The 27,113-nt window shown below is 41.8% G+C and overlaps 1 protein-coding gene across 2 annotated transcripts in view; it reads right to left on the reverse strand.

Annotated features, from left to right (window-relative positions):
* plppr1 (phospholipid phosphatase related 1) overlaps nucleotides 1-27,113 on the reverse strand; it is a 51,643-nt gene that overhangs the window by 11,233 nt on the left and 13,297 nt on the right. For both annotated transcript variants that reach the window (XM_056432510.1, XM_056432511.1), the window contains exons 2-3: nucleotides 23,215-23,324; nucleotides 8,164-8,352 (exon numbers count right to left, since the gene is read on the reverse strand). In XM_056432510.1, the coding sequence (XP_056288485.1) occupies nucleotides 8,164-8,352; nucleotides 23,215-23,274 (249 nt within the window). In that variant the 5' untranslated portion in view covers nucleotides 23,275-23,324. The remainder of the gene's footprint in view (nucleotides 1-8,163; nucleotides 8,353-23,214; nucleotides 23,325-27,113) is intronic.

The raw sequence follows: 27,113 nt of genomic DNA on the forward strand, positions 1-27,113 counted from the left end.
AACTGTTGCCGGACACACAATGAAACTCATTGCCAGCTGTCTCCAGTCATGCGTGCTGCCACAAAAGAGAGTGTACATACAGTGCGTACACATCCAGATGTGTGTGTTTGTGTGTGTGTGTGTGTGTGTGTGTTCATAAAATAATTTGTTTTGCGCCCCAGGACAGGTACAAAACAAAGTAATCATGTGTTTTTCTGTCCTTTCTAAAAGGCGTCCACATGTTCTTGTGAATGCAACTCTAATCTATTTCTTATATTGTAGCTACAAGGAACATGAGCACTTGATTTTGTGATGTCGGGAAACTAAAAGGAAAACAAGAAAGAGGGACTGACAGCAGACGCATGAAAAAGGGTTTGAATGATGTAAAGCTCTGCACTGGTTTCAGACCTGTCTGGATTAAAGTTTTCAAACCCTTTTTTCCATAAGATGATGACTGACATAAAGCATCCAAATACAAAGAAAGAAATACAAAAAAGTGCATGGCAACAGACAAATCCATCTTCAGATGCATATTGACCCAGAAACATCTCTCTTCATGAGGAAAATAGCCAATGAAACATGCCGTCATCTTCAAACGGACTGTGACTGCAAAGGGAACTCGTATCATGTGGTTTCATTCTGGCTGAGCAGTGGTTGTGACAAGGCAAATAAACCTTGTTCTCTCCAGGCTATAAACCTTGTTGTGTATTTGTTTTAAGGCGAGACCCGCCAGGTTTTTAGGGTAATGCATGCATCTCCTTGATATCATCATGAAACATTCACACTTGATTACTTACGTTAACGCACTTCTTTTTTGTTTTACAAGTTTTCTGAAATGTATATGTATTTGCTTAGATATACTGTACATCTAACCTTTGGACACAAATAGACAGTGTATAAAGATCTTAATATATATATATTGGATGTTTGCTTTCCATTAGTCTGAAAGAAGCAGCAAAATAACCCAAATTGACCAGTGCATGACAATTATGTTTTTCTGATACGAAATGATAAACAATGTTTAAAAAAACTTGAAGTATTGATCGTCTGATTTCAACTCATGTAACTCCCCACTCTTCTTCAAACAACTGCCATGACAACTGGACTGAAGTGACTGAAAACAATGTCACTAAACTGAGGAAGAACTCACCATTCAATTGAAACCGTGTGATTTCTGTGCAGAATCTTAAAAAGGTTCTAACAAATCTAATTCTATAATTTCTCTGTAATGAAACAAAAAGAACAGATATCTGGTTAATTTGCTTTTATAATTTATTACTAACCCAATCCAATTGTGCCTCAGATTTATGGGAGCCCAGGTCAGCAATACCATCAAAAGTCTATAAAATGCAATACCTGTGACATTACAGTGACCGCCCACAGTCACTTTTTGTTTCACCCCATTCACATTTTAAATTGCTTGCATATTAAATGAAACAACTGTCTCCTGTGGGCAACCATAAATCATTCCTGCTCCGGTTTGTTCAATCATACTGATCGTCAACCCTTTTATTAGATAACCAAGGATGTAGCCTAAAGCAGCAAATAACTTTCTTGGATTGTTACAGTTAGATGTAAATTATGTATAATAATCTATTTAAATTGAAGTTATTAAATTTCATTAAAGTTCTTTTTGGAAAATGTTTAATACAATACAAATGAAGCAGGTGACGAAAACAGCCCGGGAAAATACCAAAACTAAATATTGTGTTGATTCTGGCGGTCCCTGTGGACAAAAGCAGTAGTGTCTAAAAAAATTATATATATATATACAGGACTGTCTCAGAAAATTAGAATATTGTGATGAAGTTCTTTATTTTCTGTAATGCAATTAAAAAAACAAAAATGTCATGCATTCTGGATTCATTACAAATCAACTGAAATATTGCAAGCCTTTTATTCTGATTTATTGCTGATTATGGCTTACAGCTTAAGAAAACTCAAATATCCTATCTCTAAATATTAGAATATCATGAAAAAGTATACTAGTAGGGTATTAAACAAATCACTTGAATTGTCTAATTAACTCGAAACACCTGCAAGGGTTTCCTGAGCCTTGACAAACACTCAGCTGTTATAAATCTTTTTTTTTACTTGGTCTGAGGAAATATTAAAATTTTATGAGATAGGATTTTAGAGTTTTCTTAAGCTGTAAGCCATAATCAGCAATATTAAAAGAATAAAAGGCTTGCAATATTTCAGTTGATTTGTAATGAATCCAGAATGCATGACATTTTGTTTTTAATTGCATTACAGAAAATAAAGAACTTTATCACAATATTCTAATTTTCTGAGACAGTCCTGTATATATACATATATATATATATACATACATACATACATATACATATATATATATATATATATTATTGTCCTGAGGTATGACAGTACAGTGCAGGTTCTTCTGCGCCCCCCTTCCCCTCCAACAACAACCTAACTGTTTGGTTCACTCTCGTCGGTAGCTTCTTTCAGTCCACTGTACGTTTCTAACCCGCAACCAAATTATTAATGGACTAAATTAGTTAGCTAGTCGGAAATCATAGTGGAACATTCAGCAGCTATTGAGGCAGAGATTTCCCTCAGGATTCATAGAGAGACCAAAAAAACAGAGCTATAATGAGAGTGAATATTGGACACTCACTGGGAAGCCAGAAACATGACACCGAATGAATGCTAATATTGCATCACGTCTCAAGTGTAAATAGGCAATAAATAGGCTCACGCTCACATTAACGCGTTCACTTTATAGGGTGATAATATGTAAATCTGCTTTATTTAAAACTCTTTATACTTCCCTGAAGTGGAGGAGAGAAAATAATTAATTAATGTTCCATTAATGTCTATTTAATGTGCTGATAATTTTCCGTATTACCACCAAGACACACATAAAAGGAAGTGGAATTAGCCATTACACGTCCTACACTTCAACAGCAGGTCTGATATCTCTACACCTTTGGAGTTTAACTCGAGAAAGCTCATGGTGGTTACCGCTCGGTACCTTTCATTAGTCAGCCACTTGTTGTTGGATCAACACTTAGCAGATGACAACAACAACATGCTTTAATGGTGTTGAGGGTGAAGGATCACCTTTTATGAAGCCTGTCCGTGGATGAGCAGGTTTATAGCGCGAAGCATCAAAACGTCCCCTCTAACCTCGACAGGCTTTGGCCATGTGGAACAGTCTGAATGAATTACCTCCTCTTTGCTAATTGGCCAACATCCCTGTCATCGTTTATTCTGATTGGCTGCTTCGCTGGTTTGTACCGTATGTGGCAACTGAGCGATACACAGTGTGACGCATCAACTTTAGCACCGACACAGCACTCTCAAAGGGCACAATTAAAAAGTAGTTTGGGATCGCGTGCAGATGGATAGAGAGACTAAGGCCATTAGCTACGGGCCAATGAGAAAGAGAGAGCAAAGAGATGGAAATATGGGAAATGACCAGCACTGTAAAACAAAAGTTGAACAGCTGACAAAGCACTGAGGAAGGGTGTGTGTGTGATCAGGGACAAGCCGGATAAAAGAATAAAGGATTTATCTTATTAGGTTTTCATGAGTTTAACAAAAGAAAAGATATTGCGTAACCGTAAAAGAGCCAAATAACATGTCAACATTGATGTATAATGGAACAAAAAAAAGACTACTGGGAAACAACTCGTACAGTGATGTTGTTTGTCATATATATTAGCCTGTAAATATATTTTCTTTATTTCTCTATGAAGTAATCAGTGTCTGTTGAAACTGCCCTCTTCTGGAAGAGAGAGAGAGAGAGAGAGTATGTTTTTATCTGTTTGCGTGCGTGTATGTGTGTGTGTGTGTGTGTGTATGTTTGCTTTTACATATATCTTTGCGAGGACCAATGGGTTTTAGACAGTGAGGACACTGTGGGGGGTCCTCACCTCTTCAAAGGCTTGTTTGAGGGGTTCAGACTTGGGTTTAAAATGCGTTAATTCAATTCAGTTTATGATGTATAGCCCAATTTCACAAATTACGTCTTTGCCTCAGTGGGCTTTACAATCTGTACACATACGACATCCCAGGACCTCACATCGGATCAGAATGTGAGGGTGAAGAATTAGGGTTTGGGTTTTGGGTTAGGTATTTGCTTGTGATGGTTAAGGTTAGGATAAAGGGCATGGAATGCATCACGTCAATGAGTCTCCTCAAAAAGATAGAAGTACAGGGATGTATGTGAGGGGGGTTGGGTTGCTGCGTGCGTGTGCACACCAGTGTGTAACACTGTCGGATGCTGATGCATCTGCACAACAATTAGCTACAAGAAAAGAATGCAAGCTGGAGGATCTGTGCAATATAACTGACGGTAATTTACGTTTGACTTCAGACTAACATAGCGGTAATCACAGTCAATCTATAGAGCCTAAGAGCAAAGAACAAAGTGTCCCAGATACAGGACTGTCTCAGAAAATTAGAATATTGTGATGAAGTTCTTTATTTTCTGTAATGCAATTAAAAAAACAAAAATGTCATGCATTCTGGATTCATTACAAATCAACTGAAATATTGCAAGCCTTTTATTCTTTTAATATTGCTGATTATGGCTTACAGCTTAAGAAAACTCAAATATCCTATCTCTAAATATTAGAATATCATGAAAAAGTATACTAGTAGGGTATTAAACAAATCACTTGAATTGTCTAATTAACTCGAAACACCTGCAAGGGTTTCCTGAGCCTTGACAAACACTCAGCTGTTATAAATCTTTTTTTTACTTGGTCTGAGGAAATATTAAAATTTTATGAGATAGGATTTTAGAGTTTTCTTAAGCTGTAAGCCATAATCAGCAATATTAAAAGAATAAAAGGCTTGCAATATTTCAGTTGATTTGTAATGAATCCAGAATGCATGACATTTTTGTTTTTTTAATTGCATTACAGAAAATAAAGAACTTTATCACAATATTCTAATTTTCTGAGACAGTCCTGTATATATAAAAAACTCAAGAAAGAGGCAGGCACAAAGAGGCAGCAGAACGGTAATATCTCATTACAAATAAATGGGTGGCGTGTGTCCAGGAACCAGACATCCTTTACGGCCACATCCCAGATTGAGTGCCTCTTGAAAGCGTAATAGAAAAGGAAGATGTCTGTTTGGAAAGGATCCTGGGATATCCAAATGGGAGACGTCCAGGACACTGCTAAAAGCCCTTTCACGACAATGTACAGTTATAAACTGAATTTTAGATTTGCAGAACATATGGTGGTCGAGAAATGGACCAGCATGTTTCACACACCAAATTCTGTAACAACATCAAGGCATACTCAATGTTGTAGTGGGTAAAGAAGAAGCCAGCTATGATAACACATATCCTCAGGAAATACTATCAATTAATTAATCAAATGCTGAAAATATGTACACTTATTAGAGGCCCCCAAAAAATAAATGCTGTTCACAAAATAAAATCTTCAAAAAGTGAAAATGCTAAAAGTGAGTTGGCAACTATAGCCTATGCTTTAAATGTTTGTGAACAACAGTTGCACCAGTTAAGTACGGGGCATTTTGAGCTCTCATTCACCAGCTAATTACTATAAATTAATATACATTTGCTACACACTTACAGCTTTAAAATATTGTACTTTCTTTTTGACACCTTCACTGACCTGATTCTTTTAACACATTGTATCTGTCCTTAACATTTTAGCACTGCGCCATCTTAAAACACACCGAGGGCCTGCGTCTGACAATGAAGCCTCGGCTCCTCCCATGTTCTGGGATCGACTCGTCTTTTCCTTTGAAGGTGCCCCGAGAAAATTAATTCCATCATTAAAAACAGACCCATGCAAACAGTCGTCAGGAGGTGCTCAGAAAAAAATCTTTGACACTGGTTTAATAATGAAGTGAGCCATATGGTGCCTGATGCGGTCTGGTGTGCTGGGTTGGAGTCAACATGCGTGGAGCTAAACTGACACCTAGTGGCCGCATGCTGCACATGCAGCCCGTGCCCTACATTCATCTACAACTGGATAAAGATTTCGAGCAGATCCTTTTCACACAAGATATTCGGCATTGCAGGTACACAGGTGTAATTAATAACACTAATGAGGGCTGAGCTCATGCTCGCTGACTGATACGCCATAAAGACACAGAGCCATCGTTAAGGGTATTAATTACACCTGTGCCTCTCCTGCTGTGACAAGGAAAAATACCTTGTGTGAAAAAGCACCATTGATGCATTTAGCGACGCCTGTAGTTTCCCCTCAATGTCGTGTCAAAAATGACTGCATCTCCCAAAATCCATACTGCAGCACTGCGCACCGTGTGCCACATACCGATTGGCATATACCGTTTAAGTAGTTAATAGGATTTATTTATTTTTACCGTTAAATTTCACAAAGCGGCAGCAACGCGTCTTTTGTTGTGAAGCGGTTTCACCACCACGTCCCACAATCCATTTTAATTGTCCCAGTTCTTCCATTTCCTTTGTGCAGTGCATTGTGGGAGAATAGTGTTTACCAACGTCACACTGACAAATCAACCATGTTCTAGTATGGACACTGTGTGGTCGCCACTGGTCGGTGGGGGGGAATTGTCTGTCCCTTTTTCCAATATATATGCACAACACCTGTGAAAGGATAAAGTTTCATTCCACTTATAAGCACCGAGTCAACTGTACTCTCTGTGCATCAGGAGCTACCCTTTGGCACCGATGACTGGGAATCTCCATGGAAAAAACTGTTTCAGAAATCGCATCACAGTCCAGGGAAAATATGTGTTGGTCACGTCCCGATTAGAACACCTCACTGGTGCATTCAGCCGAACAAGCAAGTAAAAAGTATAAGAGATACGGTTCAGAGTTCAGGGGAACAGAGAAACAAAAGTGCAGTCTCTGAAATTGTCACTGAACTTCTCAGCTGACCCATGAAAAGATTGGAAAACAGTCTTCAGTCAGAAAGGGTCGCTATGACATTTTCTCTATTTCTATGGAGAGAGAAAGTGGAATAAACCAGGGATAGAGGGACGCCTGTGGTAGGTTCACATACGATGCATTGCTGAATATCTATTATGTACAGATGTCCTACTTCATACCTGCAAACTCATGAGAGGTGAAAAAGGTGAAAGGGGTTGGGGGGGGGGGGGTCGCCACACCACATCCCCGTTGTTTAATGACACCTCAAAGCTTTAATAACTACGGTCTTCTGATTGTTCTGACTGCAAATCTAAATAATCATAACAAACATTTTGAGAAAAATGGTTCTCTGAATAATTCAGTAACCGGGCTCTAATTATAGTAATAACAACTTTACATTGTCATTCATGAACCAACTTCCTTTTTTTGGCTCTGCTGAGCTTTGAGCCTGTTCCATGATTCTGTTCCATGATTCTGTTCCATGATTCTATTCCATGAGTCTGTTCCATGATCCTGTTCCGTGAGTCTGTTTCTTCCTCACCTTGCTTGTCACGATCCTAAAATTATAACTTCTATACGATACCTGCCATAAATATCATGATACCCGATACCAGAATTCAATACAATACCATAAATACGACACTGGTATATTTATCTACAGTAGTAATAAAAAAATTTTTTTATTGTGAAGCCGAAGACAGACGCTCCGCAACTTAACGGCACTCGCTGTGAGAGCTGCGCAGCACATTGCGTGCTGACAGCATTTAACGGAGCGGAGCAGCGCGTGCGCTCTGATGGCCCGCTCTCCTAATGAAGTATTGGTGCTAAAAAATATGCAAAACCATATCGTTTTTAACGTACGGGTACGTTGATAGTATCGATACACCGTGCAATATTTCTGCAGTAGATGTAGCGGGCTGACATTCAAACTAACCCGAACCCCCCAAACACTGTCGACATCTTAACGCTGATTGGCCAAGACTCGACACGTCCCATCAAAGATGTTTTATTGCGAAGATCAACACATCGCATTTTCTTATTCAATATATAATTCAACACTAAAGTAACTTGTGTGTCACAAAAGAAGGTAATGAGGCCATACCGTAGGTTAGCAGAAATGTTTGAAGCAACATACTTTGTGGAGAAGTAGTTAGATTTTGGTGGTTGAAGGTTATAAAAGAAGAAAGAAATAGGTTTTTGAAATGAAAAAAGCTGTAAGCAATGAACAAAAGGCTGCTCTTTCAGAGAGACGTTTGAACCAGTATCCGGTTTTAAAACACACCGCATCGACAGAGATACAAATGGGTTTTACTCACCACAGTGGTGGGAGCGGCAGCCACCACACAGTAAAGGATGAGGGGGGGGATGAAGCCAGACTCCTCTGTGCCGGGGTACGGCTTCATCAGCTCGGCGTCGTTGCAGAAGAAGCCCTGCACGTGCACGCTGAACAGGTCCGTGCACTCCATGTAGTAGGCCAACAACACCGTGCCGGACATGATGACGAGCTGGAAGAAAAACATGTAGGAGCGGGAGAGGGCGAGAGAGGAGAGAAAGTTGAAGAAGAGGAGGAGGAGAACGAGAAGGGGGAAAGGGGGACTTGTTAGTTGTATATACAGCGCACTGAAGGCCACCCTTCAGTGGTTAGATGTGTTGTGGCTGATCCCTGAAGAGGCGCTCCGCTCTCAGCTGCGATGTTTCTAACATGGTATTAATGCCAAACAACCGCATAAATCCTCTACAAAAACATATTTTCCCTTCTCCCTCTCTCTCGCTCGCTCTTTCATGCTAACTCCTCATGTACAAGCCCCCCCACTTACCACCTCCTCTCCTCCCTCACCCCCTCACCCTTTTATCCCTCTAACATCATCTTTTGTCTCTGGCCTCTTTTCGCTCTTTACAGAATCAGCTGCGGGCATAATTTTATATATATATTATATATATATATATATATTTACATATATATATATACATATATATATACACACATATACTGTATATACATATATATATATATATATACATACACATATATATCCTTCGTCACTGATAATGAACCAACAGTGGAATATGAAATGTAAGACATTTTACAGAAAGGCTTTTGATGTGGTTTTCTGAAAATCAGCTGCATTTGTGTCATTCAGCCAATTATGTTTTGATACTGCTGCCAACCTGCTGGCACTACGCGCTCGGGTTTCTATATGAAAGGAGTGATGACGCGTGTGCCCATATGTTAACGCTCGATAGAAGCAAAGCATCATGGAACAGGGAAGAGTATCGTCGTCACAGAAGGTACTGCCAGTAAATGTAGACATCTTGTAAAGGTAACACGAGAGTAGTAAGAGCTGAGAAAAAAAGGGAAAATAAGATGCTTTATTGATCCCATACAAATCAATAAAGTATTAGATTGTGTCTGACTATCCTGTGTCATTTGCCTCCAAAAAAACTGCAATCTTTCAATTCAATTCAGTTTATTTGTATGGCCCAATTTCACAAATTACTAATTTGTCTCAGAGTGCTTTACAATCTGTACACATAGACATCCCTGCCCCCAAACCTCACATCGGACCAGGAAAAACTCCCAAATAACCCTTCAGATTTGAGTTGTTTTTCTTTCCTGATTGTTTCCAGCCACGCCCTAATTGTTTCCACCTGTCCCCTGTCTCGTTCTGTCCTTCTGTTACGGTCTGTGGTGCGGAGGACCCAATCGCAACTGGAGTTTCTTGAAAAAAAACACTTTATTCTCAAGACAGGAACACGATCGTACACCACACGGAACAAAAAGGGACGATCCGACAACAGACAACAGAAGGACACAGATTAAATACACAGGGGAACGAGACACAGGTGGGGACACAGGTGGAAACAATTAGGGCGTGGCTGGAAACAATCAGGAAAGAAACAGACAAGCACAGAGAGGGAAGAGCAGGGAAACAGGAAACGAGACAGGGACTTCAACATAGAACAGGAAAAAACTCAAATCCTAACAGAAACCTTCAGGAGAGCAACAGAGGAGGATCCCTCTCCAGGATGGACAGGTGCAATAGATGTAATGTGTACAGAAGGACAGATTTAGAGTTAAAATACATTCAATGAATATGACAGAGTGTATGAATAGTTCATAGTAGGCATATTCCACGATGGAGACCTCCACGATCCATCAGGCAGATGGCGGTAGAGAGGAGGAGTGGCGTAGTCAGGAGCAGGAATTCCACGACCCAGACCTCGATGATCCATCAGGCAGATAGGGTCCGATGACCCCATGAGACGTGAAGTCAAAAGGACTCCGGGGAGAAAGCAGAGTTAGTAACGTGTGATTGAGAGATGAAAATTCATCCTTAAGGAGAGAGAAAAAAGAGGAGATAGGTACTCAGTGCATCCTAAAACGTCCCCCGGCAGCTATAAGCCTATAGCAGCATATCAAGGGGCTGGACCAGGGCAAACCTGATTCAGCCCTAACTATAAGCTCTGTCAAGGAGGAAAGTCTTAAGTCGACTCTTAAACGAGGTGACTGTGTCTGCCTCCCGGACTGAAGGTGGAAGCTGGTTCCATAAAAGAGGAGCTTGATAACTAAAGGCAAGCATTATTAATTCTTAAGATATTATATAGACATAATAATAATACCGTAGTGAATTGTCCCCAATTATTTTCAAAACGTGGTAAAGCCAGCCATTTGTAATACTTCTCCTCCTCAACACCAGGTGGCACAATGCTGCCACTGAAGGATGAGGGTGGCTTCGACACACATTGTCCGTTGCAATATTGTACACACACACACACACACACACACACACACGAGCAAGAACTTTATTCCATAACCTCATTCCAACTATTAAAACATCTTCAGTCAACTAGAACAGCGATCCTGACGGTGTTTGTGAAAACACAGCATACATCTGGAGTCGAGGTCTAAAGTTCAAGGTGTCTGCCGTTCACAAACAAATAAAACAAGCAACTAATTATGGGTCCCATAAAAGGAAAAGCGCTTTGAGTTACAAATTTCAATGAAACATTCCTGATTTGTTGGTTTTTTCCAGCTGTGGATGCATAACATATTTTTTTCCCTGTAGTGGTGCAATGTGAGCCGTGTATTTTCACTGTGCTATTATTCAGTCATTCTATACATCAGGGAATGAATCAGAATCTTGTTCAAACCATTTGTTCGTGCCAATATACAAAGCAAATCAAATGTATGTTTTGAAGAAATATTTTTTCATTAGACAACTACTTATTTAAAAAAATATAAGTGTGATCCTACACCTGTGATCCTGGGTAATGAAGACCACACAAATCCTTTTATGTGATAGTATTATTAGGTCAAGAATTATCAGTTCATCTTGGTTTAAGTTAAAGTGTTTTTGTTTACTTGTTTCTTGCTGTGCTACGACAGGACACTCTGCAAAGAGAGAGTGGATGGTTGTTGACTTTTCATTTAGGCTCGTACTGCTCTACAAATCCTCCGCCACACAAGTACATACCATGCAGCAGCATATATTAAACACCTCATTGCTCTCCTGAGTCGGACAATAACATTAAAGCCAGCTCAAGCTGTTTTTTTACTGAATCTCAACAACAGATCCGGTCCAGTCTAATCAGTTATTCATAACTTATTATATCCACAATAAAATATTGTCCAGTCTGTGTGAGCCAGACTGGACAATATGGCCAGTGGGGTTCACACAGCGGGTCAAGATAGCGACTGTGTTCAGGAGAGAACTGTTGGCATCAGGTGTTGCAACAGATGGCCGTGATGAGATGTCCGGATGTCTCTGGGCCTGTGTGCGCTTTCTGCCAACTTTCTAAATAACACTCAGATAATTAGTCTTTTTTTTGCTTGCTCCTCTTATTAGTAAGTAAATATTGCAGAGCATTTTTACACAATCCACATACTGGGCTGCATTACACCTCGATGCGTCACACTTACCCATCCATTATCAATACCGCTTATCCTCATTAGGGTCGCGGGGTACTCCAATGAACAGAAGTTTTCAGTGTTTCAAATGTGTAAAAACAGTCCTCCAGCTTTTCTATATTAATGAATGAGTGATGATTGATTTACTTTGGTTTAATTGAGAAGTTATTTACCGAGCCCTAATTTTCTTTTTCTAAAAGCACATAAATACAAATGAACAACAACAACAATAACAATAGGAACTGATGATATGAAGCAGTGACAGAGGACCTTGCACAAAATAACAGCAATAATCGGAAATAAAGCTGGATGATTTTAACTTAAACGGAGAAATTTGAGGGGGAAAGTGTATGAACTCATCTCAGTGCATTGACATGCAGAGGAGTGAAGCGTGGACCGTTTTCAGAAATTAATCTTATTTTAATCTTCCTATCTTGTTCAAACCAAGGGTATGCTTTTAATTTGGCTTCATCAGAAACATTTCTAAATACCTAAACATTTACAACAGTTACACAATAAGAGGAACACCTCTGTGTGGGTTGGTTCATTTCACAAAATATGCGAATCAATTTGCATAAGAGAGAGCAGATCACAAAGCCCAAACATGACGCCACCATCTTGTGGCGTCTCTTTGTGACTGTAACTCCTGCCAGAATCCTCAGCAAACAATAAACCCAGTTTACCAAAGTTAACAGATATTTCTCTCAAGACAGTTATGGTTGGAGGAGCAGAGTTTGGTGGTTTTAATGCAAATGAGACCAACTCTTCATTCTGGAGAGATTTTTATAAAAGAGTAGAGCAAGTGTTTCATAAAAGCTCTTCCTCATCCTCATCATAAAGCTCATCCTCCTTAGCAGGTATCTACATGGTCCGGAGTCCAAGGCTTTGGCTTCTGTGCTGCTTGATGATCAGAGCAAGATCATCCTGGTTCAAACTCCAGACGGCATGATCCCCTCTCAAGCCCAGACCTCCACCTTTCCTCGTACAACGTGTCCCACTCGAGTCCATCGCACATGCACCCGGCTAATATTAACCGGCCCTGAGCAGATGCGGGTGATTAACTTGCGGGTCATTACACAGGAAAGAAACAAGCAGGGTGCGCAAGAGAAGTGCTGGACAGCCGGGCAGGTGGAGCACCCAGGATGCGCCATTTTAATTATTAATTAATTTAATTGTACTTAATTTAATTTCTTACCAAATGTTATCTGAAGAACACGCAGCAGCTTTGATGTGACGCAACGTGACGTTTAATCTGGTTTTATTTTACATCATTGTATCTGAATAACCATCTTCTGACGTAAACCATGTCCTTGCCTGTGAGCTTGTGACTCCGGTCAAGGTCTGAGAGGAAAGTGTAAACCTCCAACTTCTTATGCCACCTTTGGGAAATTGCTCTCTGGCAGAAGATTAAAGGATGTAGGCTTCTAGACGTGGGAAAGACGACTTGCTGAAGGTCAAACCGAACATCAGAATGGGGAAGTAAGGCGAATTAAGTGGCATGGTTGTTGGTGCCAGACGGGCTGGTCTGAGTATTACATAAACTAATGATCTACTAGGATTTTCACGCAAAACCATCTCTAAGGTTTATAGACCATATACAGTGACGGGACGGGTTATGCAGTGACAGGATATGCATTGACGCTAAAGGATATGTACAGATGTTAAGGGATATGCATTGACACAACAGGATATGTAGCAACGTTAAGGGACATCTAATCAACGCAAGGAGGGAGGAGGAGGGAGAGAGGGAGGGAGGGAGAGAGGAAGGAGGGGAGAAGGAGAGAGAGGAAGGAAGGAGGGTGGGAAGTGGTGGTGGGGGGGACACAGTCAGGTCCAGGGTCCCGGGATGATCCCGACCGCCGACCAAAAATCGGGAAAGCGGCGGGTGTGGGCGGGATGGTGTGGTGGGGATGGACTCCCCGAGGGGAGGGGAGGGACCCGGAGGAGGGGGTGGGGTGGGTGGGGAGGGTCGCTTCAGTGACCTGGACCTGAAGTGAGGAAGGGAAGGAGGGAGGAGGCCGATAACCGAGAGTGGAGCGATCGGCCTCTCGGATGATGCTCAGCTCCTGCGCTTGGTCTTGGCTGTGGGCTGCAGGGGCCAGAGCGGTGATGGAGTGCAGATGATGGACTCAATGTGGTGGTAGAATACCCTGTATCCATCATCTTCCTTGCATTTTGAATTTCCTCAGCTCTCTCAGAAAGAGAATGGTCTGCTGGGCCTCTGGAGATGGAGCTTCAGTGCCTGGCCCCACTTGGAGTGGGAGAGGATGGGGCCCAGAGGGAGGTAGGACTCCATGAGACAGGGGCGTACAGGGGGATGAGACAGGCGGGCTGGGCTGCATCTCCCCCTCAGAGCCTCGATGTTCCTCAACTCTTCCTCGGGTTGGCTCACCAGGTTTCAGGTCCACCTGTGGTCAGTCTGTCACCTGTGGTCACCCTCCAGATGAGTCTAATGAGGGTGTCATCCAGAGATGAGTTGCTTGACCATGAACTGGTGGACTGGAGTGGACTGGTGACAAGCAGGGGCAGAGGGAGGAACACAGGGGAAACAGGAGAGTGGGGGTCCGGAGGAGGTGGAGAGCGGGAGCCTGAGCTGAGGCCCCGTGCCAGCTCCGAGAGGAAGTCTGCAGCTCAGGTGCCATGGGACAGGGTGTGGAGGAGTGAGAGCTGCAGGAGGGACAGCTGAGTCGCTTGGGAAGGGATGGCAGAGCTGAAGTCCACAAACAGGATCCTGGCGGGGTTCCTCGGGAGTCCAGATGCTGGAGGATGTGAAGGAGGGCCATGTTGACTGTCTGCCTGCAGACCTGTGTTGGCTCTGTGGGCGGGGGGGGGGGGAGGTGGGTGTGTGGTGGTGAGGTGAGAGGTGTGACAGGACAAGCGGACTTCACTTCCAGAGGTCAGGGGGAGACGGGCCGGGCCTGTAGTCATTGAGTCTGATCTTGGGTTTTTTGGACGGATGTGATGGGCCTGGAAGCAGGCTGGAGAACGGGGGCGTCTCTGAGGAGGTGTTGAAGATGCGTGGGTCGGAGGAGACAGCTCAGTCCTTCAGCTGGGGGGGGGCGGGGGAGACGCCTCCCGGGCCGCTGGCTTCTTTGGGCTCTGTTTTTTAAACTCTGTCAGGACTCTCCAGGGAGGCTGAGGAGAGAGAGGAGAGAGAGGAGGGTGAGCCAGGTGTGAGCCCCTGATGGGGGGGGCTGATGGTCTGGGGCTTGTTGGTGGGGGTGGGGGGTGGGGGCGGTCTCAGCTCCTTGTGACTGCTTTCAGCGTAGAACTCACTCATTTCACTCTGCCTGCACAGCACATTGTTCATGGATGATTTGGGCTTGGGGTTGGGTGTGGTGCCTGAGCCTGCCTGCCTCTGCTGAGAGAGCAGAGAGTGCTGAGAGTTGCTGTTTTTCATTCTCAAGTACAGTCGTTCTTACCTCCTCTCCCGCCTCTTCCTGTGTGTATTTGGTTGTGGTGCAGGGTCCCACTCCTGAATGCCTGGTCCTCCTGGCCTGCAGTCCTTCTGAGCTCCCTGAGCCAGGGTTTGTCGTTTTTCGTTTCACCCTGAGCTGATGGTGGATGCTGTCAGCTGTGAAGCTGATGCCTCACATACAGCCTCTGTGTACTGTGCTCATATCCCAGTCAGTACAGTCAAAACGCCCGTAGATCCCCCTCCAGCCTCACTGTCCCCACTTTTTGAACTTCTCTCACCACAGGTTTGCAGAGCTTTAGTCTCTGCCTGTATGAGAATCAGATGAACCATGTCAGGTCAGAGTTTCCCAGGGCAGCAGCTCGAGGTGATATGCCCTGCCTGTTGTGTGTTGTGGAGCAGTGGTCTCTCTGGTAGGGCTCTCTGGTAATTTAATTAATTTAGGATATTATATTTAGAGGTTTTCCTTTGTTAAAATCTTGTTAAAAAGTCCAAGTACAATAAAAAAGATCCGGGAAGGTCCGCTCCTAACGCCCGTATCTGTTCAGCGTGGTGTCTGTTTCCCCGTTTTCACGTTCCTACAGCAAATGTAAACTCCAATGATGAAGACTCAAACTCAGGGAGTAGGGGAAGGATGAATGATAAAAGATGGCCTTAAGCGATATTATATGTAGTGGCGTGAAGGGATATGTAGTAGCGTTAAGGGATAAGTAGTGACCGGATATGCAGTGACATGACATGAAGCAAATAAACTCAGCACATTGCAGGATTTCCATAAGTTTATATTTAAGCTTTCATGCGACATTCTTTACTGTCCAGTTTACTTTTCTTGTTTCCATACAGCCCAAGGATGTTTCCTGAAAATAAATGCAAGATTCTTCACCGATGGTTTGATTGGTAATCTTTCGATGAATTCTGGAAAATAGTGCGTCAACATGTTCATTAAAGCCGCTTGCCGGCTCACACAGCATCCAGAGAGGGATAATTTCCTGATTTTATGTTGTTCAACAAACACGTTCCAGCAGGGTAATCGGCTAACACATAATTCACAGGTCTCTGAAAATATGCTAATTCCTGCGCTTGCAGAAATGCCAAGTAATACCTTGCAGGATCACATACCTCAGGATGTCACGTTTACAGGGAAATGCCTGAATAGGGCTCGGGCAGATTAATAAGAGGGGTGTACACTAGAGTTCATATTTACTTTGACCTTCACCTCATTTGCATTTGAAAAAAAGAGACCAAAGCTCGCCTCAAGCTCAATATGCAACAAACACCACATTTGCATTAATTCACCAGCCTGGGTTCAGCAGCACAGCCCGGTGAGGTGGCTGGTACGAGCCATGGGGCTGCTTGAGAAGATCGAGATGTCCTTGAACCATTTCCTCCCTCCTACATTCATCCCAATCACATTCTCTCTTCAGGATCTCTATGAAACTCATATTCCCTCCATCACTCACCCCTCCTCCTGCTACTTCTCCTCGCTATAAATCATAAAAGGTCACAAACAAGCAGCGAGCTATTATACATCGTGAGAGTCATCGGGCTGTGGCAAATTACCAAAACAGGCCACGAGAGATGAGCAATCTGCTCGTTGAGTCTGATCTCACTCCCCTCTTCACTCGTCTGTCAGAGTCAGAGTACTAGTACTTGAGTATTTCCATTTTGTGCTAGTTTATACATCTATTCCACCACATTTTGGAGGTAAATGATGTATTTAGACAGCATCACTTACAACCTACTTCTTAGTTTATGAGTAGTATTACAACATCATCAATAGTTTAAATGTGCCCTGCATTAACTAGCTGCAACGCGAGTGATACTTACACATACATACATCTTCATAACCCAGTGATACAACATACATTATATATATTTTGATGCACAATAGAATAGTGGTGAAAACCGCAGCTATTTCTGTGACCGTTGCTATTTCTGTGACTGGTTTAAAGAGCAGGCTTTCATGTGACAGTTGTACAACCCTTCTCTGTTAAGCACAACTTGTGGCTGCCTTGTATTTATCGCGGTTCGAAGGGCCGACTCACAAGACTGGCTGCCGTTAAACGGTTATACAAAGTTACTGCGGCATGCCATTGTCCTGCTCCTGTGGAGGGCACAATGCACCTCTTTTACCCAGGATTGTGGCAGGGCGCTGTGGTGCAGCCATCCACCTTTGTTGAGTTGTGACATTTCTCATGGTAAGTACTATAGATCACTTCAGACCAGCACCACCAGTCATGAATTAATTATTCATGAATAAAATCACAGACTTTCTAAACCTTACATTTGTTCTAATCAATATTGTCATTCTAAAACGGACTAATCCAATATAATATTCGAGGTACTCAGCGAACGATCACATTATGCTGCATTTCCCCTCAGCTCTATAGAGCTAAAATAGCATACTGTTTGCTCACAACTTTTCCTGTTTTGGTTCACATTCTCTGCTCCCAGCAACCAGCTTGAGAACCAGTTGTTATATGACAGTAATTACTTTGTACAGCACCAATTTCTTCATAATTCCTAATTAAATGAATAGCCATCCCACTCCTTCTCCAGCGCTCACAATGACTCCCACTCTTCGTCTCCTTGAATCCAAAATATTTGTATCGTCAGTACCACAGCCCATCTCCTCCCTCGGCCCTGAAAACAACCAGGAAAATGTTATATAAATCAACCAAGTCCGGGGTTTTCATTTCACATGTTGCGTTACTACACTGGGAGAAAAAGACTGACTGACGGAAATGGTCATCTTAGTCTGGCTTGTCCGGATTTGGACCGTGATGCTAAACTTCTGTTGTCAGACCCGTCTTGAGGTGACACAGAAGACAGCTACTTGTTTCTGTTTTGTTTTATAGCTAATGAATTCAGAAAAGCTTGGGCATCATGATGAATAGCCAGCTATTAAAGTTAAGTATGCGCCATAAACCAAGAAATAACATTTAGAAAAGCATCTTGTCACATGTGGAGTGTCTTTTGAGGGTCAGATTTCTAAGACTTGTGTGCCTGTTTTTGTATTCAAACTGCGGTACATATTTGCAGATAACATTAATAGGACACTTAGATTCCTTACAATTTTCAGTCAGCATGTTAAATTATAAATAAACAGTACATATGCTGTTCTAAAGTTGGTATAATGATATTTCCAGGCAGACATCTTTTCCTTTTGTTCCCCCTGTTCCCATCAGTTGGATATTGGTCCTCGTGTTCTCTCCTGTAGCTTCGCTGTGTGTAGGCGTGTCTTTCAGCTACTCACCGATCTGCAAACAAGCGGCTGCCCAATGAAGCCCGTCAGGATTTAGCCTCAGTCTTGCCATTGAGGCAAATTTGTAATTTGTGATATTTGGTGATACAAAATAAACTGAATTGAATTGAATTGCTCTCGCTGTTGGCCGATGGTCTTGTGCTCATGCCAAGCACTTAAACCATGTTGTCAAGCCTCGTTTCTGTGACCCGTTATTGGCCGTTTGCCTCGCCCTCACCTGTACCTCTGTACCATGCACTACTCCCTTCTATCTTCATTGTTTGCGTGACATGTTGTCTTTAAAGCTCTACTCGGCTTCTGAGTTCTCTCTACGACGTCCGATAGTATTAGTGTGAGCAGTGGCACAACACATGTGAAACGTAGATGTAATGATTCAAGTCGCATGTGCTTTCAAATTGTAAATAAATGATATTGCATGGGTCCTAACATCTCCAACATTTTTTTTTCCTTTTTTTTTTTTACGAGTGGGGGTCACAGACTGTTTAACAATCCCTCAAATTTCAAAAGAAGGAATCACCACTGCACATCTCTCTGTCCTCCTTTGAATTAAAAATTGCAGATTGCAGGCATGTTTCCTGCCCCAACCTAATCAAAGCTAAAGCAGGTTCACTTAGACTGTGTGATCTTCCAAAACTAAATTTAACATGAGATTCCACAGATAAAAAGACCCTTCCTTTAGAATCCCCCCAAGTTAAAAAATCACATTGCGTCAGTGCAGCCAGGAGAGAGACTGATCGACATCAAAGACCATCACTCCCTGCAGTGATTCTTTTATTCATGACAGCCTCGAAGATTATCACACCATACTGGGAAATGAGATTAAGCAAGATAAAAGAAAGAAATCATCTCTTAGATAGACAGTGGGGATTTTCCCCAATGCCAAAAAATAGTCGAGGCATTAGTTCACTCCCTTACAGCCTGGTGCGGGCAGGTGTTTTGAAGAGATCTCACGTGGCCCTCAATAAGGTTTTGTACACGAAACCTGAGAAGTCTAAGTGGAGAGTAGTGAGCTGAGGGAATGCCCCGGGGCTGTGTATATTGCATAATCTCATCCAGGGGGAGGCACAGGGGTATATGTTCACTCCTCATTCATCACGGCTCGCCTCCACAGCTCTTCCTTTAATTAATTTCTCAAGGGTTTTGCAACCTTTCGCTTCCTTCCCTCCATTGTACGCTTTTCTTCCTCCCCATGTCGTCTTTCCTCCCTTGCGACCCCGTCTTCCTGTTGCACTCCATCACTCATTTTCATTCCCTTTCATCCAGTCGTCCGCAGCAATGGCAAACGGCAAGGACACAACTATCAGCTGAAGGTTAAGTAACAGAAAAGCCACATGATGCATGACTCGATAAACAAATCACCATATATAAGCATCCTCCCTGTCACACGGCCCCCGGCACCGGAGCTGCTCCAATCAGGACGCTTTGTTTTCCGGCCATGTGACGGCACGGCCCCTCTTGCCTCGCTCTGTTCGTGACACACAGGGCGAGTAAAAGAGAGAGAGGGGGCAGGAATAAAAGAGGGAAGGAGGAAACAAAGGAGCACGGAAAGCGTGAGAGGCACCGAGACGGAGCGATACAGAGGAGGATGAAGAAGGCGAGGGGAAGGAGGAGCTCATGTGACACCACGAGGAATAGAAAGAGGGTGGGGGGGGGGGGGCTTGTTCAGTGGAGAGAGGAGGGGCGAGTGAGAAATGAGGCTGTGAGGATGTGACAGAGACATCAAAGTGGGAGAGACAGAGAAAAATGGGCAAGGGCGGAGTGAGACACGGAGGTGGATATGACGCCTTGGAGAGCTTGTCGTGGAAATTAACGAAAGCTCGCTCCTCAATGTGCTAGTGGAGCGCTCCGCCCATGCTCTGCTGCAACGTGGAGGTAATACACACGTGTGTGTGTGCATGGGGAGATTGTGATAGCGAGACAATTGCTCCGTCTTGCTGCATCCTGAACGTCAAATACATTTGTGCAAAGCAAAAAAAAATGGTGAAGTCCTCTTTATTTTGAAACCTCACAGGGCTGAGAGACGGTGCTATATAATAATGTATTAACTTCAGTGGTGTCTTACGGTGATATCATTTTACACAATTGATGTACGAATTAACCATTGCAATCACTTCCGGGATTTTGAATAATTTAAATGAATAATTGAAGTAGATATTCTTCCCATTTGTGTCTGATATAAAGCATAGTGGAACACACCATTACATAATTGTGTCTATAAACAAATATACTTTACAGACATATAGATAAACTGTGAATCTTGATTTAAACCAGATTTAAGCTGTACTGCTTCAATTCAGTATTACATTTCAATCAAGGTATAGATTGAAAAAGAGTTGGAGCAGTAGAGGACATGTATCCGGATGTATAATCTCAAGTATTGGTTATACCAGCTGAGCACTAGATCCTACATTTCCCACGATGCATCTTTCATTATATTACACCCTCCCTGGCAAACAGCAGAATGAAGCGCTCTTTATTTTAGGCGTTAAAATACAGCTGGAAGCTTCGGGAAAAATGTTCCTCACTCCGGTGGAAAGGGGGGGTGTTAGAGCGTTGTCTGTCAGAGTTGGCGACGCATGTCTTTGGAGGACGGCCTTCTGCTAACAACGGGAAGTCTGCGAGCCCAAGATGATGAGCTCATCCGGCTTATTCTTTCAGACTTTCGAGTGGTCCTGACAGAGACACAGGAGACGTTATACAACCGTTTCCTCAGATCCAATAACGGATTCAAATGAATGAGACAAATAAGGGGTGAAGAGGTAATACAACTGTACTCATAATGTAATAAAGAGGGGCAGGGTCAATCCTATTAAATATTGTCAAATGAGACTGTCAATATTTTCCATTTCCTGATCTCCTGCAGTGATTACTCACTGAGGTGGTGAAGGAACATAACAGCCAATACTGGGATATAAATTGTATCATCAGATAGCCAAACCCTGTTGGAGATTCATCAATAACAGCCGCTTGTTTATTGGCTTAATTCTGGTCCGTCTACCAGTAATGAACAACTATGATGGACACGTTGCTATGGTCACCGGGAAGTCTCCAAAATGGACTTTTTAAAAACCAAAAGCTGATTATCAGAATCTGATTAGCTGGAGGTTTCTTTATAAACAATGGGGGCATTGTGTCAGCTCAGGCGGACTTAACGTTAGACCGTTATCAGACGCAATGTGCAAATTCCAAATTCAAAGAATAGTTAGGAAACTGGAGAATCTCTTGTGTATATATTAAACCAAACTCAACTACTCATGAAAGCATGTTGTTTTTCCAGAACAAAAAGCCATCATTCTGGGAGCCAATTGTAAGTATCATCACCACCGAGGTCTGGTGTTTCCAGGACTACGGTATAAACATCCACACCAAGTCGTTTACCAGCTCAGTGTTGAACTGGGGATGTTGTCACCAACAGAATAATCAGTTCCCCATTAAACCCCTCGAGTTACACATCCTAATTAAACAAATTGCAGAGCCGTGATGAGCGATGTCCAACGGAGTATTACACGCTGAGCTCCAGCCAAGACACTTGAAAAGTGGAAATGAGAAGACTGCTGTACGATGATGTCACGGCTGTCTCACAGCAGGACTAGAGAAGATGAAACTTTCAGTGTCTCGCAATTTAAAAAATTAAAAGAAAATTACAGGAGCTTGCTTGCCATGTGTCTGTATCCACTGTGTGTGTTTTTTTTTTTTTCAGTAACAGATGCTGTACCGGGCAATTTCCCACATGCTCCAACTAAAAGTCTGTCTCCGTGGGAGTAAAAGTGACATTTCATGTGACACAAGAGGGACTTCTAAAGCATTCACAGCATATTATCTCTGTTCATATTCTGACAGACATGAATAAGAATAGACCAAGCAACAGGTTTTTTTTTATGTTACCAGAGTGCAGACAGGAGGGTTAGGTGCTCCTTAGTCATTGTGACAATAGCTCATACCTGGATGCTGCTAAACTTGCAATCTGTCAAGGAAAGCAGGTTGTGTTATTCCTGGCATGTTGAGGTGTCACACGTGCAAAGATACATTTTAAGGTGTCGAGCTGACACTAGTGTGGACATGATCTCAAGAAGTGTCGCCACATTTTTGTTCAGCGGCACAAAGCCGCTCCATTTAAATTATTGATGTCTGACTAATCGATAACTGGGGGTGTCTTGAGATGATGTCTCGGGTGTGAAAAGTGTAATTCTTAGGTCAGTACTGAGGCGAGAAATAGGCAGTAGCCCGGGATGCTGCTCAAAAAGCAGCAAGGTAGAAAGAACATAATGAATCAAAAGGGGATGTAAAGTCACTTTACACTTATCTGGGGAGGACATAGTCTGACAAATATATTGATTTTGTGTAAAAGAGTCCTGTAGTGGGAGGCTGTCATAAAATGTGACACAAAGGTCAGACAGGAAGAAAGTGTCAGATAAAAGAGGAGGTGTGAACTCATCTGAGACTGTTATTCAGGATATTTCCTCAGAGAAGCGCGTGTGTGAGTATCAAATAGCGAGAAGAAAGAATAATGGAAGGGTCCTGAGACATCTCTCTGATTAAGGACTTACGACTGACATGGTAATTAAATATGGAGGAGCAGAACAGTTCTTACACACACACACAGACACACAAACACTCAAGATGTCCATTCATTCCAAAACTCTACGCTCTGGTTGACTGTGTATAATCTACCCGAGGAGGTCATTTGCTAATGGTTAAACTGTCACTCACACAAAACACGCACAAACTCATCATGTATATTTTCTCACCAACCGGGAGTGGAATTCACATCCGCTCACCTCCACAAAGATGAAACATGGGATGATGGAGTAGCTGCGCAGGGTGTTGTTGGACGCCATGCTGTCTCCTGTCGGGAGACTTCTCCTCTCGGGATTCGCGGCGGCTCACTCTGCAAAAGAAGGGAACATCGAGTGTCAGCGCTCATCATCTGAGAATGAGCGGAATGCAGCGGTGCCACATTGCACGAGATCCATCATGTAGAAAAGGAGTATTGATGAGAGCCCCTCTCAATACACCTCCTAGGTCTTGAAAATGTTTCCTTATTATCATTTAAGTTGGTTCAACTTTTTTTAATTTGAACTTTCTAAAGCCCACTCCATATCGCTTCATAAAGACTGAGAAACAATGGACGAGATGAGTATTTAGTTAAATCAGTTCACTTGGCAAGCCGACTTGGTAAAGCACCTCCGGCCTTGCCAACAGTCCATCAATCCAGAGCTGATCCGGGGTCCCAGTGGCAGAGAAGGACGAGCAGAACAGCTCAAATGACATTTTCTCCTTTGCAAATCCCTCCTGAGTGGATCCAGAACTCCCAGAGCCATTACGAGATGCAATCCCTGAGTTGTGTCTTATAGGTTTACCCTCGAGTCTCTTTCCAGTCAGATATGTACACCAAACACTCCAAAAGATAAAGGGCCACGGAGCATGTGGCGGCGTTGCAGGGCTGCAATTACCAAGCAGTCAATATCAATTTTTCTTTTTTTCTTTTTTTATTAATCATTTAATCTTTAAAATATTTACAAAAAACATAATTTCCCAGTACCCAGCGTGATGTTTCAAAAATGCTTGATTTGTTTGCAGCAAACCAGACGATGTTTGGTATTTTTGATTGTGTAATGATTTGAATTGGTTAGTTATTAAATGACTAATTCCACTACTTCCTTTAACTTGACTGGATACACCTAAAAAGAGCAAACAGGGCCCACTGGGTTCACCACCTGTGGGACAAAGGGTAGGGATCGGGTGGAAAGGGACCTTCATGGCAAAGACTGGCAAGTTGCCTGGTGCTGATTAGAGCTATACAAAACACAATCAGTCATAAGTACATTATTAAACAGCATGTACAACTAACTTCTCTCTGGCTGTAAAGAACCATCAGAGACAGAACTGATCTCCAGCACTCAAACACAGTACCGGACGCCTCAAAACCATGGCATCCCCCCCCTGGAGATAGCTAGAGAGCGTGTTAGTGAGAGTGGGAATCAAATAGAAATAATGAGAGAAGATGAGGACAATATTGAATGAATATATATATACAGGACTGTCTCAGAAAATTAGAATATTGTGATAAAGTTCTTTATTTTCTGTAATGCAATTAAAAAAACAAAAATGTCATGCATTCTGGATTCATTACAAATCAACTGAAATATTGCAAGCCTTTTATTCTTTTAATATTGCTGATTATGGCTTACAGCTTAAGAAAACTCAAATATCCTATTTCTAAATATTAGAATATCATGAAAAAGTATACTAGTAGGGTATTAAACAAATCACTTGAATCGTCTAATTAACTCGAAACACCTGGAAACACATTTTCAAATGTTTGATTTTGTTTTGCTGTTATAAATCTTTTTTTTTACTTGGTCTGAGGAAATATTCAAATTTTATGAGATAGGATTTTAGAGTTTTCTTAAGCTGTAAGCCATAATCAGCAATATTAAAAGAATAAAAGGCTTGCAATATTTCAGTTGATTTGTAATGAATCCAGAATGCATGACATTTTTGTTTTTTTAATTGCATTACAGAAAATAAAGAACTTTATCACAATATTCTAATTTTCTGAGACAGTCCTGTATATACACACAAACACACACACACACACAAACACATATGCTGTGATATATTTGCTTTCCTGGATCTAGACTGAAATGGCTGAAATGACTTTCTGGGGACCGACACAAGCAGTTTACGTGGGTGTATAGATTAGCTGGGTTTTAAAAGTGTTTATGGAAAGCAAGAAAATGCCAGTATCTTCTGTAGTAATTGTTGATTTATTATTTTCAAACAACAAAGCTATGAACCCCCACAGGTATTCATGTTCTGAAATGTGTTGCACGGCTTTAATCATGCTTAATTCCCCATTAAAGAGAAATGTTGCGGCTGATTTGAGCTCCCTCTCCATCTTGCTACTGTGAAATTCTGACTGATGAAAGGCAGAGAGTATGGAGGGAAGGATTGTTGTGGAGCCAAGAAAAGGACCCAAATGATTTTCTTTCTTTTGTTCTAATGAATTGCACCTGAACACTGGCTTCCTATTTTTACTACTAGAGACCATGACGCCAGGTTCTGTTGGATTTCAACAGATTTACCACATTTCTGGTCCAATGTCGACGAGAAGTGTCTTTGTTGCATTTCATATGCAACTACACTACCGTTCAAAAGTTTGGGGTCACTTAGAAATGTCTTTATTTTTCAAAGAAAAGCACTGTTTTTTCAATAAAGATAACATTAATCAAAAATACACACTATACATTGTTAATGTGGTAAATTAATATTCAAGGTGGAAGTGTCTGGTTTCTAATGAAATATCTCCATAGGTGTATAGAGGCCCATTTCCATCAACTATCACTCCAGTGTTCTAATGGTACATTGTGTTTGCTAATCGCCTTAGAAGACTAATATCTAATTAGAAAACCCTTGTGCAATTATGTTAGCACAGCTGAAAACAGTTATGCTGGTGATATAAGCTATACAACTGGCCTTCCTTTGAGCTTGAAGTTTGAAGAACAAAATTAATACTTCAAATATTAATCATTATTTCTAACCTTGTCAATGTCTTGACTTTATTTTCTATTAAATTTTCAATTCATTTGATAAATAAAAGTGAGTTTTCATGGAAGACACAAAATTGTCTGGATGACCCCAAACTTTTGAACGGGAGTGTACATGGCAATAAATAGCAGAAATATCAGGTTCTCCAACAATGTTCATCAATTATGCATAGAATAGACCATAAGCACAAAAAAGTAAAATGATAAAAAAAATTGTACAAGTTAAACTATAGGGATCAAATATGTATATAAAATAAATATGAATGAAATATACATTTGAAATGTTATATTTATTGTCCTCAGTATTGCAAATAAATATGAACAGACATGACTAAACAACCTAAAAATGTCTTTTAGTTTGCAGATCAAATGTTACGAAAGCAGCACTAAAATAAAAAAAACTCCAGTCCTAAAGAATCAAAGGAACAAGGACCACAGCGGCGTCAGACCCGCAGAGCGTGAAGTCAATACCAGTGTAACAAGGGAAACTAGAATGGGCACTCGGTAGAGCACATACCTTCGCATATCACAAGATTGGGCATTGAATTATGAACAATTTGGCATTAGTTGCATGCCAATTGGACAAAAATGTATTGTGCTTTGGTAAAAAAAAGATTTTGACCTTTCCATGACCTTGACCTTTGACCCGATTGATCCCAAAATCTAATCAAATGGTCCCCGGATAATAACCAATCATCCCACCAAATTCCATGTGATTCAAGAAGATTTGACCTGTTCATGACCTTTGACCTTGACCTTTGACCCGATCGATCCCAAAATCTAATCAACTGGTCCCCGGATAATAAACAATCATCCCACCAAATTGCATGCGATTCGGTTCAATACTTTTTGAGTTTTGCGAATAACACGCATACAAATAAATAAATAAATAAATACACGGCGATCAAAACATAACCTTCCGGCATTTTCAATGCGAAGGTAATCATGTAGGAGTGTCATTTTCATATGTGTGTCATATGCATTGTTACTTACGTATATACACTGAAACTGTACATTTGTTCATTATTTTCAGAAATGTTTTAATGAAAGGATATATTTATTGTATTTTGGCTAGAAATCCTGTACACGGTGGCTTATTGTATAAGTGGTCTGTAGCGTGACGGTAA

Source organism: Pseudoliparis swirei, chromosome 15 (assembly GCF_029220125.1).
Source record: "Pseudoliparis swirei isolate HS2019 ecotype Mariana Trench chromosome 15, NWPU_hadal_v1, whole genome shotgun sequence".
Taxonomy (NCBI): Eukaryota; Metazoa; Chordata; class Actinopteri; order Perciformes; family Liparidae; genus Pseudoliparis; species Pseudoliparis swirei.